Source organism: Panthera uncia, assembly GCF_023721935.1.
Source record: "Panthera uncia isolate 11264 chromosome C1 unlocalized genomic scaffold, Puncia_PCG_1.0 HiC_scaffold_3, whole genome shotgun sequence".
NCBI lineage: Eukaryota > Metazoa > Chordata > Mammalia > Carnivora > Felidae > Panthera > Panthera uncia.
In genome coordinates, this window is record NW_026057584.1 from 54,372,306 (window position 1) to 54,386,270 (window position 13,965).

A 13,965-nucleotide genomic window follows, 5' to 3' on the forward strand; every position below is an offset into this window, starting at 1 on the left:
AATCAGAAATAAAACTCCTAATTATTGAGCCCTATCATCTTTAAAATAGGAATAGAAGTACTTCCCATCTCCTTACTTCATCAAAATTATTTCAGAAGGGTATCTTCCAACTTCTAATAAGAGAGGAAACACAGCACTAACATTAAAAAAAATCATTGTTTTTCTTGGCCCCTTAATATCAAGCAGATTACATATGAGGTCTAACATGTAGAAACTATTAAAGGTGAACTATTGATTGATATAAGAAAAACTAATAACATGAATCCGAAAGCTTAAAGGTAAACTAGAGGTAATAGATTTGCTAAGGAATTAGAAATTTAGCCGAGCAATGAAGGAACACATAATCATATTTGAGGCTAAATTTCATAGTATCTTTCAAACCACTATTAATAACATACTTTAAAATATAGATGGATTAGATCTTGACAGATCACATGCATTGATTCCTTTTCTAACCTTTAGACAACTTCTGAACATAAGCATGTCAAATAAGCAAAAGCTGGGTACAGTTTTAAACTATGCCCAGAACTGTGAGCTGCTTCTTAAACTTTCCAAGGGACCGCATTTCTTCAGTGGTTAATGGAATGTTTTCACTTATACTTTACTTGCAGAGGGAGATCCATACTTTACCGGAAAGCTTCAAGACTACACTGCCGTAGAGAAAGATGAAGTGGTTCTACAGTGTGAAATCAGCAAAGCAGATGCACCAGTGACATGGTTTAAGGATGGCAAAGAAATAAAACCATCTAAAAATGCTATTATCAAGGCAGATGGCAAGAAGCGCATATTAATCCTAAAGAAAGCCTTGAAATCAGATATTGGACAGTATACCTGTGACTGTGGGACAGATAAGACCTCAGGAAAGCTCAACATTGAAGGTAAGGAATTTCCATGAGTTTGACTCTTGAAGCTGATTGGGGTTATTTCTGCCCGAGGCTAATGACGCATGCTGACCCTTCACTTTTCTAGATCGGGAGATCAAAATGGTGCGACCCCTGCACAGCGTAGAGGTGATGGAGACTGAGACGGCCCGCTTTGAAACTGAAATCTCTGAAGAGGACATCCATGCCAACTGGAAACTCAAGGGAGAGGCACTACTCCAAATACCTGTAAGGCTATTTCTGAACTTGTCAACACCTAGAGGAGCTGTGTGAAATAAAAAAGGACAGGCAACAAGTCAGAATGCATGCAGGGCGTTTAAAACATGCTATCAGGTTCTCTATCAGACCTAAAGAGAGAGATTAGGATCTACAGATCCACACAAATCGTGCATTCTTTTTGATCCAGCATAGTGGTATAGGTTGTATTCTGTGATGCTGCTAGTTGGTTCAGAATTCTACAGATAAAAGAAAGTTCGCTTTCTTGATATTTCCTGTAAGCTTTATTTCATGAAAAAGAGCTCAAATTACATCAAGTCTTGTCACTAGTTATTTGTAACATTCCTTAAGCTCTGATAGTCTCAGAAAAAATACCAAAGCTTATTTCCTGTGAAACCTTTTTTCTCTTTTGGCACAGGATTGTGAGATCAAGGAAGAAGGCAAAGTGCACTTCCTTATTTTGCACAACTGCCGCCTGGACCAGACAGGCGGGGTGGATTTCCAAGCTGCCAATGCTAAATCTAGTGCCCACCTCCGAGTGAAACGTAAGTAATAGGTGTTTCTGCTGAAAAGGAAGGATGTACTTTTGCAGAAAATGAATATGCATGCAATTAATTGGAATTATTTAATTAATTAGAAAACATTATTAAGGTACAGACACTGGCTTCCTTGACACCCTAACACACACATGGTTCCATTTCCAAAGTTTTGGACATTTCATTGACCTTGCTGGCCATTGGAACAAAATAAAAATAAGTGAGTCAGATTCTCTTACTGTGTAATCCTTCCATTCAAAGTCGCAATGCATGCAATAAGAATCTAACTCAGAACTCTTGAAGACCACATACCCCCGTGGCTGTTACAACTGCAGCACTACAGAAAAACTTGGCTGTGTGGGCATCTCAGACTGAAGAAGGGAGGCAGGGTGCTTGGGCTAACATTTTTGGAAGGTGCAAAGTGTTTGATGGATATGGACAGGCTATGTGATTGAGGGCCCCTCGTCCTCTCCCAATCACAGTCTTAGTTATTTTGGAAGTCACATACCACATGTGGCAAGAGGAACTTGATGCCTGGCAGAGAGACAGATGCAGCGCAGATTTCTTGCTGACCTTGGATATCAGAACGAAAGGGCCCCTACAAATACCCACCGTCCAGCCACCAGCTCTCCCCTTCTCAGCACTGAGGGGCCACGTTCACATGCGAGTTAAAATAGTGGCCAGTCCCACGGCTCTTTCCTTCTTGAAGAAAGCAACCATGGAGATGAATAACTAAGTGTATTTATGCTTTTGGAATTACAAAATGAGTGATCCTGAGCTGTTTCCTTCTTCTCGCCAAGCACGAGTCATTGGTCTTCTGAGACCTCTGAAGGATGTCACAGTGACTGCAGGGGAAACAGCCACCTTTGACTGTGAGCTCTCTTATGAGGATATCCCAGTGGAATGGTATCTCAAAGGGAAGAAACTCGAGCCCAGCGATCAGGTAAAAGGCGGGCGCCTTGCCATGTCCTGCTCTTCTCTTTCTCTCATGTTCTCCAACTTCACTCGGATGTTCCTTGTTCTTTGCTCTTATGTCCCTTCCTCTTCCTTTCCCTTTCTCTTACCTACTCTAGCCTGATTTCTGCTTAAATTGAAAAGCAGATTCTTCACATCATTGTTGGATTTAATCTGTTGGTATTTTTATTGAAATGGAAATAAAAGTTTTAAATACAATAAGGTTTTAGTTTTTTGAGGAGAAGGCAAATGCTCATTAGCTATTAGTACTAGTTTGTTTGATTAACTGGAAGACAAGAGGGATCAAAAAGGCCTTTTGATTGGACGCCTTGCAACAACAGCCCACATTAAGTTTTGTGACTAATTCTCTCCGTGTTCTCTAGTGCTCTGCATATAAGGGGATTAAGAGGAGAAGATGGAAATTCCATTTCAGGCAGTTGATCAAGTGGTTGAGATAACTTCTGGGTAGACTTGCTCTTCAAGCATTTCTCCAAAGCTATTTTTAACCCTCAAGTGTTCTGAGCTGTGCAAATTCTGGAATGCCAAGTGGACTATTTACAGTGCAGCTGACAGTTGTGACAAGAAAGAGGGCTCAGAGGTTATCCACATATGTGAGCAAATACACATTAAGTTTTAGGAAATAACCAACTCTCAGTGTTAGCACTTCTATGTCCCAAATTTTCACTGTAAGTAAAAACTGAGGTGACTGTTCAGATAGACCTAAACTACCATTTACCTAAATTGAGCTATATATTCTGCCCCCCAAAACAGTGTGTTTATGTTATCCTGATAATTCTTCATTAATTTTGAGTTCTTAGAATAAAACTTTTAGAAAATGTCCAAAATGGGTTAGAAATAAAGCACAGGGAAGTACATTGTTCTATGACATTTTTTTCAATATTTAAAAAATAATATCGAATGTGACAGCAAAGCTTCAATGCAAATCAAACTTCAAAGGTGTGAAGGCAAATAATTCAAAAAGGATTCAGTTTAACAAAGAGTCACAAGGTTGACTGAAGTAATAAGAAGGCAAATGCATTTGAATAACAGTAAATAGTAAAATAGTAAAAATAGTAAATAAATAGTAAAACAAACAAAAAATCATGTATTCTATCAAAGTCATTAAAGGAGAATTCTGTTAACAGTCACTGGGGAGACAAAGTCTGCTTGTTACACAGACAGTAATGATTAGTCGGTCTCCTTTTTTTGCTAAGGACAGAAAAAACAGCTGTACGTTCAAATGACCGTATGAGAATTAAGGTATATATGAGGAAACTTTCCCTACAGTGAGGTCTTCTAAATACTGAACTGGGTGAAGGAGTCATGTCCACCTTCAAGTTTGCTCTTTTTTTTTTTGAAATGTACATTTGTCCTAATACGTGTAGTCTCATTGCTTTCATGTCCAAATGCAGAGAATTGGTTGCCTTTTCAAGATCCTTTCTATATCTGTAAACTCATGATTTGAATATAGGAACACTGCTTAAGGACAAATGATATTATACTTTTGCTACTAAGTATTTTTTGGTCAAATTAAGAGCTTTGTTTTATTAACAGATCAGTTCGCATTAGTTCTAATGTAAAAGCTCTACTATTTTATTTTGAAATGTAGATTCCTAAAAAATGTATCCACATTTCTTTTATTAAAAAAAGATTTTATATAGTATATATATGTATATACACATACATACATGTATATAGTCACTAAACTTTTTTCTGGGAATAAAAGAGATCACCTTACTATAATTCTCTAGGGCTTCTTTGTGTCTCTCTTGGCATAGGAATTTTAATCCTTTATTTTAGCCACCCAAAATACTTCAGCTGTTTATGAACTTGCTCTTAAATTACTTACATGTCTCTTTATAAAAAAAACTTTTTTAATGTTTATTTATTTTTTGAGAGAGAGAGACAGAGTGTGAACAGGGGAGGGTCAGAGAGAGAGAGGGAGACGCAGAATCCGAAGCAGGCTCCAGGCTCTGAGCTGTCAGCGCAGAGCCTGATGCGGGAATTGAACTCACAAGTTGTGAGTCAGACGCTTAACTGAGCCACCCAGGCGCCCCTTATATGTCTCTTTTTTAAAAGAACTTAAATATAAACTGTGAAGTCATAAAGTCATTTTATTACATTTTGCAGATTTTGTTTCAATTTAATTCAGGCCTTTCATTTTCAGTTTGCAAAATGTTTAGCCTCCGAAACTACACAAACCAAATACAGGTGATTGAAATAGAAAAAAAAAAAAAAAAAAAAAAAATTTAGGGGCGCCTGGGTGGCTTAGTTGGTTAAGTGTCCATCTCTTGATATTGGATCAGATCATGATCTCCTGGTCATGAGACTGAGCCCTGTGTTGGGCTTTGCGCTGAGTGTAGAGCCTGCTTGGTATTCTCTCTCCCTCTGCCTCTCCCCTGCTCACTTGCTCACTCTCTCTCTCAAAATAAATCACTTAAAAAAAAAAAAGAAAGAAAGAAAACATTTTATAGAAAAAACAGTTGTGTTTCCTGCCCCACCTTGGCCATTAGTGCAGGAAGGCACTACTAGTCCTAACTGGGCCTTTGATAATTATGTATTTAAACTTTAACAGCATGGTCAGAGTCATAATGCCTATTACAGCAATATGCACCTACTAAAGGTTAACAATATTGTAAAAGGATAATCTCTAATATTATCCATGGAAACAGAAACCACCACAAAATCATCAGCTTAGTTTTTCCTTTTTTAACATAATCAAAGTACACTGTATATGAGTTACTTATTGAGAACTACTGTGTTCTGAGACAAGTTCTTGGTAACAGAGTATTCTAAAGTATCCTCAGAGGAATTTAAATGATAAAATAATGTGTAAACAGAGAAGCTATATCTGTGGATGGGTTGGGATCTGAAATACTTTAAAAGAATAGCCCTAACACACAGTACAAAATTTATATTCAAATTTATATTGAAACATCATTACAAAAACAATTTTTTCCCATTCAAGCACCATGTTGAATAAGTAGCTATGTTATTAAGACATATCTTAATTACCTTCTCCTATCTGTTTGTTTTCCCTTATTATGTCTTTGACCTGTTCTCAATTATTAAGGTAGTTTTATTAATAGCCATGCCCAGCTCTTAATTAAGAAAAATCTTCATATGAAACTTTATTCCTGACTCTTTCATTCACACCAGCATAATAAATAGTTTCACTGGTAAAAAATGTTTACATTATTCGTAACTCTAAATGAACTCTTAAGTGGTGCAGAATGAATCCCAATGACAGGGCACAGCATCTCACAGACTTTCATAGAAGAAACTCTGATTGTCGTATTGTGATTACTGTCAGGATGGCCCTGTCTGTAGCCTGATTTCCAATTGTATAAGCCACATTTATGGGACCTAATGGCAGTCCATATCAAGGTGGTGTATTCTTTTTGGACAATTCATTTTCCTACAGACTTCTTCCTCAAACCATCAAAGGTTGCATTTACAACAAGAATTTATCATCCAAATATTAACAGCAATGGCAGTATTTGTCTTGATAGTCTAAGATCACAGGATTGTGAATTAATTTTTTCCTTTCCTTTAATTATTTAGCTTCTCTAAGTTCATATATATATATATATATATACACATATACATATACATATATACATACATATATATACATATATACATATACACATATACATATATATACATATATGTGTGTGTGTGTGTGTATATATATATATATATATATATATATATATATATATATATAAAGGCTCAGTGGCAGAATGGATGAAAATATTTATCTATATAAATATATACACATAAGTATAAACAGAAAATTTCCTAGGCATTTCAACATAAAAGGCCACCTAGTAATTATGTAAGGCAACTATGAAAGCCTAAAACTTCCTTAAAAGATTCCAAACTACTGGTTAAAATCATTTTCAAAGGCATATGTGCTGTATATATGATTATAAAACAACTTGGAAAGCACTATTCTAAACTGTTGACTAAGTGAATTAAATATATATATATATATATATATATAGAGAGAGAGAGAGAGAGAGAGAGAGAGAGAGAATTGCTATTTCATATAGTCTTAAACTGCACTTTTTTCAAAAAAAAAAAATAGGTGGTCCCACGTTCAGAAGGAAGAGTTCATACACTTACTCTGAGGGATGTAAAGTTAGAAGATGCTGGAGAAGTCCAACTGAGAGCAAAAGATTTCAAAACTCATGCCAACCTCTTTGTGAAAGGTAATTACAAGGTTTATTTTCAAAAACGTGGTATAATGTGGAGGTTCATAAATAATGTCAACTCTCAATTTTCTTTTTATGATTAGTTCCATAGATCATTAAAATCCACCAAAGATCCAAATTTTATTTTTTGGCCTAACAAATTAGGTCACAGACTGTAAAAGAAAAAAAAAAAAGTCAAAATGGACTAGAATGTGTTTTACTTCCTCCCAACTGTTTATGTTGCATTCAATAAATGGCTAGAGGAAGAATTATTATCAAACTAGGTATCTATCACTTCATTAATCAAGATTTGGCCATTATTTCCTTGATGTTTCATACTTTTTAAAACAACACCTTTCCTCTGTATGTACAAATAATGGTGAAACATCATTATTAGAGGAAACCATCCAAATGGAATCAAAACTTGCAAATGAAATTGAAAAACAGGAAAAGCTCTGGCGATATCAGAAGAAAGTTGAGGAGGTGCTCAAACTCTTGGAGAAGGAAAGGAAAAATACCTTGGCTAATTAGTGTGATTCTTTCAGAACCCCCCGTTGAGTTCACTAAGCCTCTTGAGGACCAGACGGTCGAAGAAGAAGCCACCGCAGTATTGGAATGTGAAGTATCCAGAGAAAATGCTAAGGTGAAATGGTTCAAAAATGGGACAGAAATCCTCAAAAGCAAGAAGTATGAAATTGTTGCTGATGGCAGGGTCAGAAAACTTATTATACATGGCTGTACCCCAGAAGATATTAAAACATACACTTGTGATGCTAAGGATTTTAAGACTTCCTGTAACCTGAATGTCGTGCGTAAGTATTCTTCTGACATGGGACTTTTCATTTGCAACTCTTTGATAACAACAAAAAAACCAGCACTTTTTGCATGCCCTTCTTGGCCTAACTGCATTTCTTGGCAACTTATGGTATCGATACTGACCTAACATGATCTTTATGTGTTTAAAAAAAAAAAAAAAGGAAAGAAAAGTTCTATTACATCTGGTCTGATAAGGACATATCGATCACTTTCACTATGTTTCTGACCAGGGGGTAAGGCTACTGTAGGAATATTCTGAAACAGATAAGGACAAATTGAATGAAAGAGACAAGAAAGGAGTCATGATTTTAAAAAAAAAAAGGGAAAGAAAGAGAAGAAAGAAAGAAAGAAAGAAAGAAAGAAAGAAAGAAAGAAAGAGAAAGAAAGAAAAGAAAGAAAAGAAAAGAAAGGAAAGCAATTTCTACTTGGAAAGAATGAATTCTCAGATGTCAGGAACAACTAGAAAATGAGTACGAAATTTCAGTTTGAGTAGGAGCACGCTAAGGTCTGCTGTAATATGACATAGCCCACTCACATAATACTATCTCTGAAAATAAGAAAGGATAATAAGAAGGAGCAAAGCCTGGATTCTTGGAGTCCTGTGAATGAAGAGGAATCTAATGGTTGTTAACATTACTTCTTCCTCTGGTGAAAAATACAACATCTCTTTTCCAAATGTCACATGCTAGTTCATTTTCTTCATTCATTCATTCATTTGTCTGGTGATAACATTTTCAATGTATATTTTTGTGCAATTGCTGTTGTTTGGTTTAGTTGCTTCTCATCTGTCAACAGCTACAAAATAGTGGCTTTGATTGTGCTTCCATGTATCTTGTATTGTTTTATTCTTTCCACTTTGTGGTTGTTCTGCTTTAGCTTATGACAGAGTAGTTTCTTGGGTCTCCTTCTTCCCTTTGTCATCTGTTTTGTCACCACTCCAAGAAAGCTCAGCCACACTGAGCATGTCTTCAAACCTATTGGCCAGCATTTGTGTCCCAGAATTTCACTGATCAAGAACAATCATCCTTGGGAGGACTCACAAGGAGCCCTAAAAGAAGGAGGGGCAAAGGGCAGCTCTCTGATCCTATACATTTGCTGACTTAATTCTGGAGATAAATGAAACAAGAGATGTGAAAAACCAAATTACCCTCCCATACAAAACACATTGCTTTGTTGCACTAATAGATTTCATGCCTGTCTTATATGTGAACATCTTTGAAGATGAAAGAAAACAAAAAAAGCTAAGTATGTGTGACTTCAATTGCAGACTGACTCATGCCTCTTAGCCATAGACAAGACTAGTAATAGCACTTCAAGCTGCATTATCATTGGATTCTGCTAATTTCTTAAAGATTATGTTGCCTGCCTTAAATAAAATAATGTTTCTTTGCTACCGGTGTTTCCTTCGACAATATCAACTTTCAACTCTGGAAGAGTATCAATGGGAATTTTTCTTTCAGTTATTCAGAAGAACTGAGTTCATTACTGATTGATAGATAACAGATATAGATATATAATGAGTTGAACATGTAGCATGCAATATAATTTCATGAAAACTACAGAGATATGTAAAAAATAAAAGCAAAGTATCATACCTGAATGGCAGCTCCAAGTGCTTTCAAAATCTGTTGTAACCTATTAAAATGGAAAGGTCCTGCAAAAGACGAACTTTATCTTAATATGCACCACAGTAATGTTAGAGTAAATTCTAGAAGTCTCATTTTGAATTCTGATGACCTTCTCTTACAGCTCCTCATGTGGAATTCTTAAGACCACTCACTGATCTTCAAGTTAAAGAAAAAGAAATGGCTCGGTTTGAGTGTGAAATTTCCCGAGAAAATGCTAAGGTCTGTGATTGTATGGTTGCTATCTTGTATTGTCATATGCCTTTACTTTTAGTCTAGCCAAAATGGAAAAAAAAAAAAAAAAAAAAAAAGAGTGAATCAAACTTACCTCTGATAATCACTTTACTTTTAAATTAAAGATTGTCACTTTGGTATGAAATACATACTTGATTTAATTGTTTTCTTTTTAGTATTATTCATTTACTATTACTTGACAAACAATGGACTCACAATCAGGAGACTCAGATATTATTGGTTTGGGCCATATGGAATTGCTATTTTCTTAGGCTAAGAATAAATATCTGCAATTTCATGCCTCATTTACTACTGTTGTCTCAGTTCACACATCCTGAAAACAAAGAGTTAGTGTGCATGATATCTAAAACCCTCTGTGACTCTCAACTTACATGATCCTATTATCTTTAATAACTGATAATAGTTCACTTAACAATAACTGAAGAAATTTCTTCTTGTCCTTTTGGGTTTAGGTTGTATTTGTATTTACCACTTTGGTTCTTCTTTACACCATAGTTTTGTTGTTTTCAAAAAAACTCAGAATCCTAGTTCCTCTTAAGGACACATATGTGAAGGAACCAAAAAAAAAAAAAAACCCTGAGAAAAGTATCTATTTACCTTAAATATAGGTTCACTGGTTTAAAGATGGTGCTGAAATTAAAAAGGGCAAAAAATATGACATCATATCTAAGGGAGCAGTGCGCATTCTTGTCATCAACAAATGTCTACTGAATGATGAGGCAGAATATTCCTGTGAAGTAAGGACAGCAAGAACTTCTGGCATGCTGACCGTACTAGGTAAGAATAAAGTCTTTCTTTGGAGAGGTATACGTTTCAAGAAAAAAAAAAAATTCGGTTTAACTCAATGTTCTTGTTATTCTTGTAGAAGAAGAAGCTGTCTTTACAAAAAATCTTAGCAACGTTGAAGTTAGTGAAACAGACACTATAAAGCTGGTTTGTGAAGTCTCCAAGCCTGGAGCAGAAGTGATTTGGTACAAAGGGGATGAAGAGATCATTGAAACAGGAAGGTATGAAATACTTACGGATGGACGAAAGAGAATCCTGATCATTCAGAACGCTCACCTTGAGGATGCTGGCAACTACAACTGCCGACTCCCAAGTTCTCGAACTGATGGCAAAGTCAAAGTACATGGTATGAAAATCACAATAAATAATATTCTAAGAATTCATACTTGATGTATTTAAGGTGCAAATGCTGAAGTTTTTAATACCTCACAACCGCTTCTTTCCAGAACTTGCTGCTGAATTTATCTCAAAGCCTCAAAATCTTGAAATACTTGAAGGAGAAAAGGCCGAATTTGTCTGCTCTATATCAAAGGAAAGCTTTGAAGTCCAGTGGAAGAGGGATGATAAGACACTTGAATCTGGAGACAAATATGACATTATTGCTGATGGCAAAAAGAGGATCCTAGTTGTGAAAGATGCCACATTACAAGACATGGGCACTTATGTAGTCATGGTTGGGGCCGCCAGAGCAGCAGCTCACTTGACAGTAATTGGTAAGTTTGTTTTGTTCCTTGGGTTTACTTATGTTTGTCTCTACCACCTTGGTCCTTCTTCATACTATGAGAATTGTTGGTTGCTTTCAGAAAAACTCAGGATCGTAGTTCCTCTTAAGGACACCCGTGTAAAGGAACAACAGGAAGTCATCTTCAACTGTGAAGTCAATACAGAAGGTGCCAAAGCCAAATGGTTCAGAAATGAAGAGGCCATCTTTGATAGTTCAAAATACATTATTCTCCAAAAAGACCTGGTTTACACACTCCGAATTAGAGACGCACGATTAGATGACCAAGCCAACTATAGTGTGTCTCTGACCAATCACAGAGGTGAAAATGTTAAGAGTGCAGCTAATCTGATAGTAGAAGGTAAGTAAGTTATGTGGCATTAAGGAGTTTTTAAGTCAATGTCTATTATGAAAATAGTTAAAATCAACATTATTCTTCTCCTTTATAACAGAGGAAGACCTTAGGATTATTGAGCCTCTTAAAGATATTGAAACAATGGAGAAGAAATCTGTCACATTCTGGTGCAAGGTGAATCGTCTCAACGTAACACTGAAGTGGACCAAAAATGGAGAAGAGGTGGCTTTCGACAACCGTGTTTTATACAGAATTGATAAATATAAACACTCTCTAATCATTAAAGACTGTGGCTTCCCAGATGAGGGTGAATACATTGTTACTGCTGGACAAGATAAATCTGTTGCTGAGCTTCTGATCATAGAAGCCCCGACAGAATTTGTAGAACACTTAGAAGACCAGACAGTCACTGAGTTTGATGATGCAGTCTTCTCCTGCCAGCTGTCCAGAGAGAAAGCAAATGTGAAATGGTACAGAAATGGGAGAGAAATCAAAGAAGGCAAAAAGTAAGTGGAAGCTTCTTAATCTCTATTTCTGTAACTATTACACATTTGACAATTTAGTGATCATTATGCAAGCTAACCAATAATTCAATCTCTTCTCTTAGATACAAATTTGAAAAAGATGGAAGTATACACCGACTCATTATCAAAGATTGCAGGCTGGATGATGAATGTGAATATGCTTGTGGAGTAGAAGACAGAAAATCTCGAGCTAGACTTTTTGTGGAAGGTACACACTGAGTGAAAGGACAATTTTAATATTAGCACCAGTTTTTAAAGGTTGTGAACCCAAATATGAACATGTTTGTATTCATTTTGCATTTTTTTCAGAAATCCCTGTTGAGATCATCAGGCCTCCCCAAGATATTCTTGAAGCCCCTGGTGCTGATGTTGTCTTTTTGGCTGAGCTCAACAAAGATAAGGTGGAAGTCCAGTGGCTAAGAAATAACATGGTTGTTGTTCAGGGTGACAAACATCAGATGATGAGTGAAGGAAAGATACACAGGTTACAGATTTGTAATATTCAACCTCGTGACCAGGGTGAATACAGATTTATTGCCAAAGACAAAGAAGCCAGAGCTAAGCTTGAACTGGCAGGTAAATGCCTTTCTTTTATTTTCAAATATCCTCACAATATCACAGATGCATTGTAAGTTTCAGATTTTGCAATTAATGAGGTAATGCCTGTGAAAGCCTTTAATTTCTGTTAGGCTCCACCCACATGTGACTATTCTAATTTCTCTTACCACAAGGGTGTCCTGAGTAAGAGGTAATTGATAGCATTTTTCTTTACTTGCCAGAACCTTGAACAGTTCCTGGCACATGGTGGCTGTTCATTAGTACCTAGAATTGACATAGTACCTTGAAAGTCATCCCCAAAAACCTGGACTTAGGGCAAACTCAGGTTTCTTCTATTTTCCAAACCCCATGGAGCCTCTTAGGTCTGTTTTCATCCTGATTCAAGCTTCCAAGGCATCCTTATTGGTTGACATTATGAAAAAGCCATTAGTGTTCCTCTTGTACCTAGGTAGTTTGTCTGGTTTATCCCTAAGTATGACACGCCCACTTCACAAAAACAAACATGTTTTGTACTATGTTTAGTTCTCCATTATTAATTTTGGCAAAGAATGGAGATTTTATGGATGATATAAAAATCATCCTTAATCCTCTGTTTTCAAGTCTGACAATTTGCAAAATAAGCCATGAGAACTCTAAGTCAGTCAGTGTTCTGTGCTAGAAAGTTACTGTGATATATTTCCAAGGTTGTATCACTGATATTTGCTAACAAATGCATAGTAAAGAAGCTATGGTGTAACTGGACTACAACATATAAGTCAAAAGCATTCACGTGTTATTTTTCTCACCAGCTGCACCTAAAATCAAGACAGGCGATCAAGATCTTGTGGTTGATGTTGGCCAGCCTCTGACAATGGTGGTGCCCTATGATGCCTACCCTAAAGCAGAAGCCGAGTGGTTTAAAGAAAATGAAGCTCTGTCTTCAAAAACTGTTGATACTACAGCTGAACAAACTTCTTTCAGAATTTTAGAAGCTAAGAAAGGAGACAAAGGAAGGTATAAAATTGTGCTTCAGAACAAACATGGAAAAGCAGAAGCATTCATCAATTTAAAAGTTATTGGTAAGCTCTTAAATCACTTGGGACTTGATTGGCAAAGCACAATTAAAAGCATGACAGCACACTAAAAAAATTTGTATATGTGCATTTCAGATGTTCCAGGGCCAGTTCGCAACTTAGAAGTGACAGAAACATTTGATGGTGAAGTAAGCCTTGGTTGGGAAGAACCATTAACTGATGGCGGAAGCAAAATCATAGGTTATGTTGTTGAAAGACGTGACATCAAAAGAAAGACCTGGGTTCTGGCCACTGACCGTGCAGATAGTTGTGAGTTCACTGTCACTGGACTACAGAAAGGCGGAGTTGAGTACCTGTTCCGTGTCAGTGCAAGAAACAGAGTTGGCACTGGTGAACCAGTAGAAACTGACAATCCTGTAGAAGCAAGGAGTAAATATGGTAAGAAGTTTTTAAGTAAATTGCAAACTAGCTTATCTTTGCTTTTATCTCTGATTTAACCCGAAACCTATGTTTTCTTCTTTGATGA

At 36.4% G+C, this 13,965-nt stretch overlaps 1 protein-coding gene across 50 annotated transcripts in view; it reads left to right on the forward strand.

The window, feature by feature from the left end:
* Positions 1-13,965, forward strand: part of TTN (titin) — a 275,095-nt gene that overhangs the window by 168,994 nt on the left and 92,136 nt on the right. For all 50 annotated transcript variants that reach the window (XM_049615442.1, XM_049615431.1, XM_049615432.1 and 47 more), the window contains 16 exons: positions 612-878; positions 970-1,109; positions 1,516-1,642; positions 2,434-2,576; positions 6,681-6,804; positions 7,332-7,598; positions 9,352-9,449; positions 10,091-10,259; positions 10,348-10,614; positions 10,715-10,981; positions 11,072-11,350; positions 11,442-11,850; positions 11,952-12,076; positions 12,178-12,444; positions 13,215-13,484; positions 13,575-13,877. In XM_049615442.1, coding sequence (XP_049471399.1) covers positions 612-878; positions 970-1,109; positions 1,516-1,642; positions 2,434-2,576; positions 6,681-6,804; positions 7,332-7,598; positions 9,352-9,449; positions 10,091-10,259; positions 10,348-10,614; positions 10,715-10,981; positions 11,072-11,350; positions 11,442-11,850; positions 11,952-12,076; positions 12,178-12,444; positions 13,215-13,484; positions 13,575-13,877 — 3,522 coding nt within the window. The remainder of the gene's footprint in view (positions 1-611; positions 879-969; positions 1,110-1,515; positions 1,643-2,433; positions 2,577-6,680; positions 6,805-7,331; positions 7,599-9,351; positions 9,450-10,090; positions 10,260-10,347; positions 10,615-10,714; positions 10,982-11,071; positions 11,351-11,441; positions 11,851-11,951; positions 12,077-12,177; positions 12,445-13,214; positions 13,485-13,574; positions 13,878-13,965) is intronic.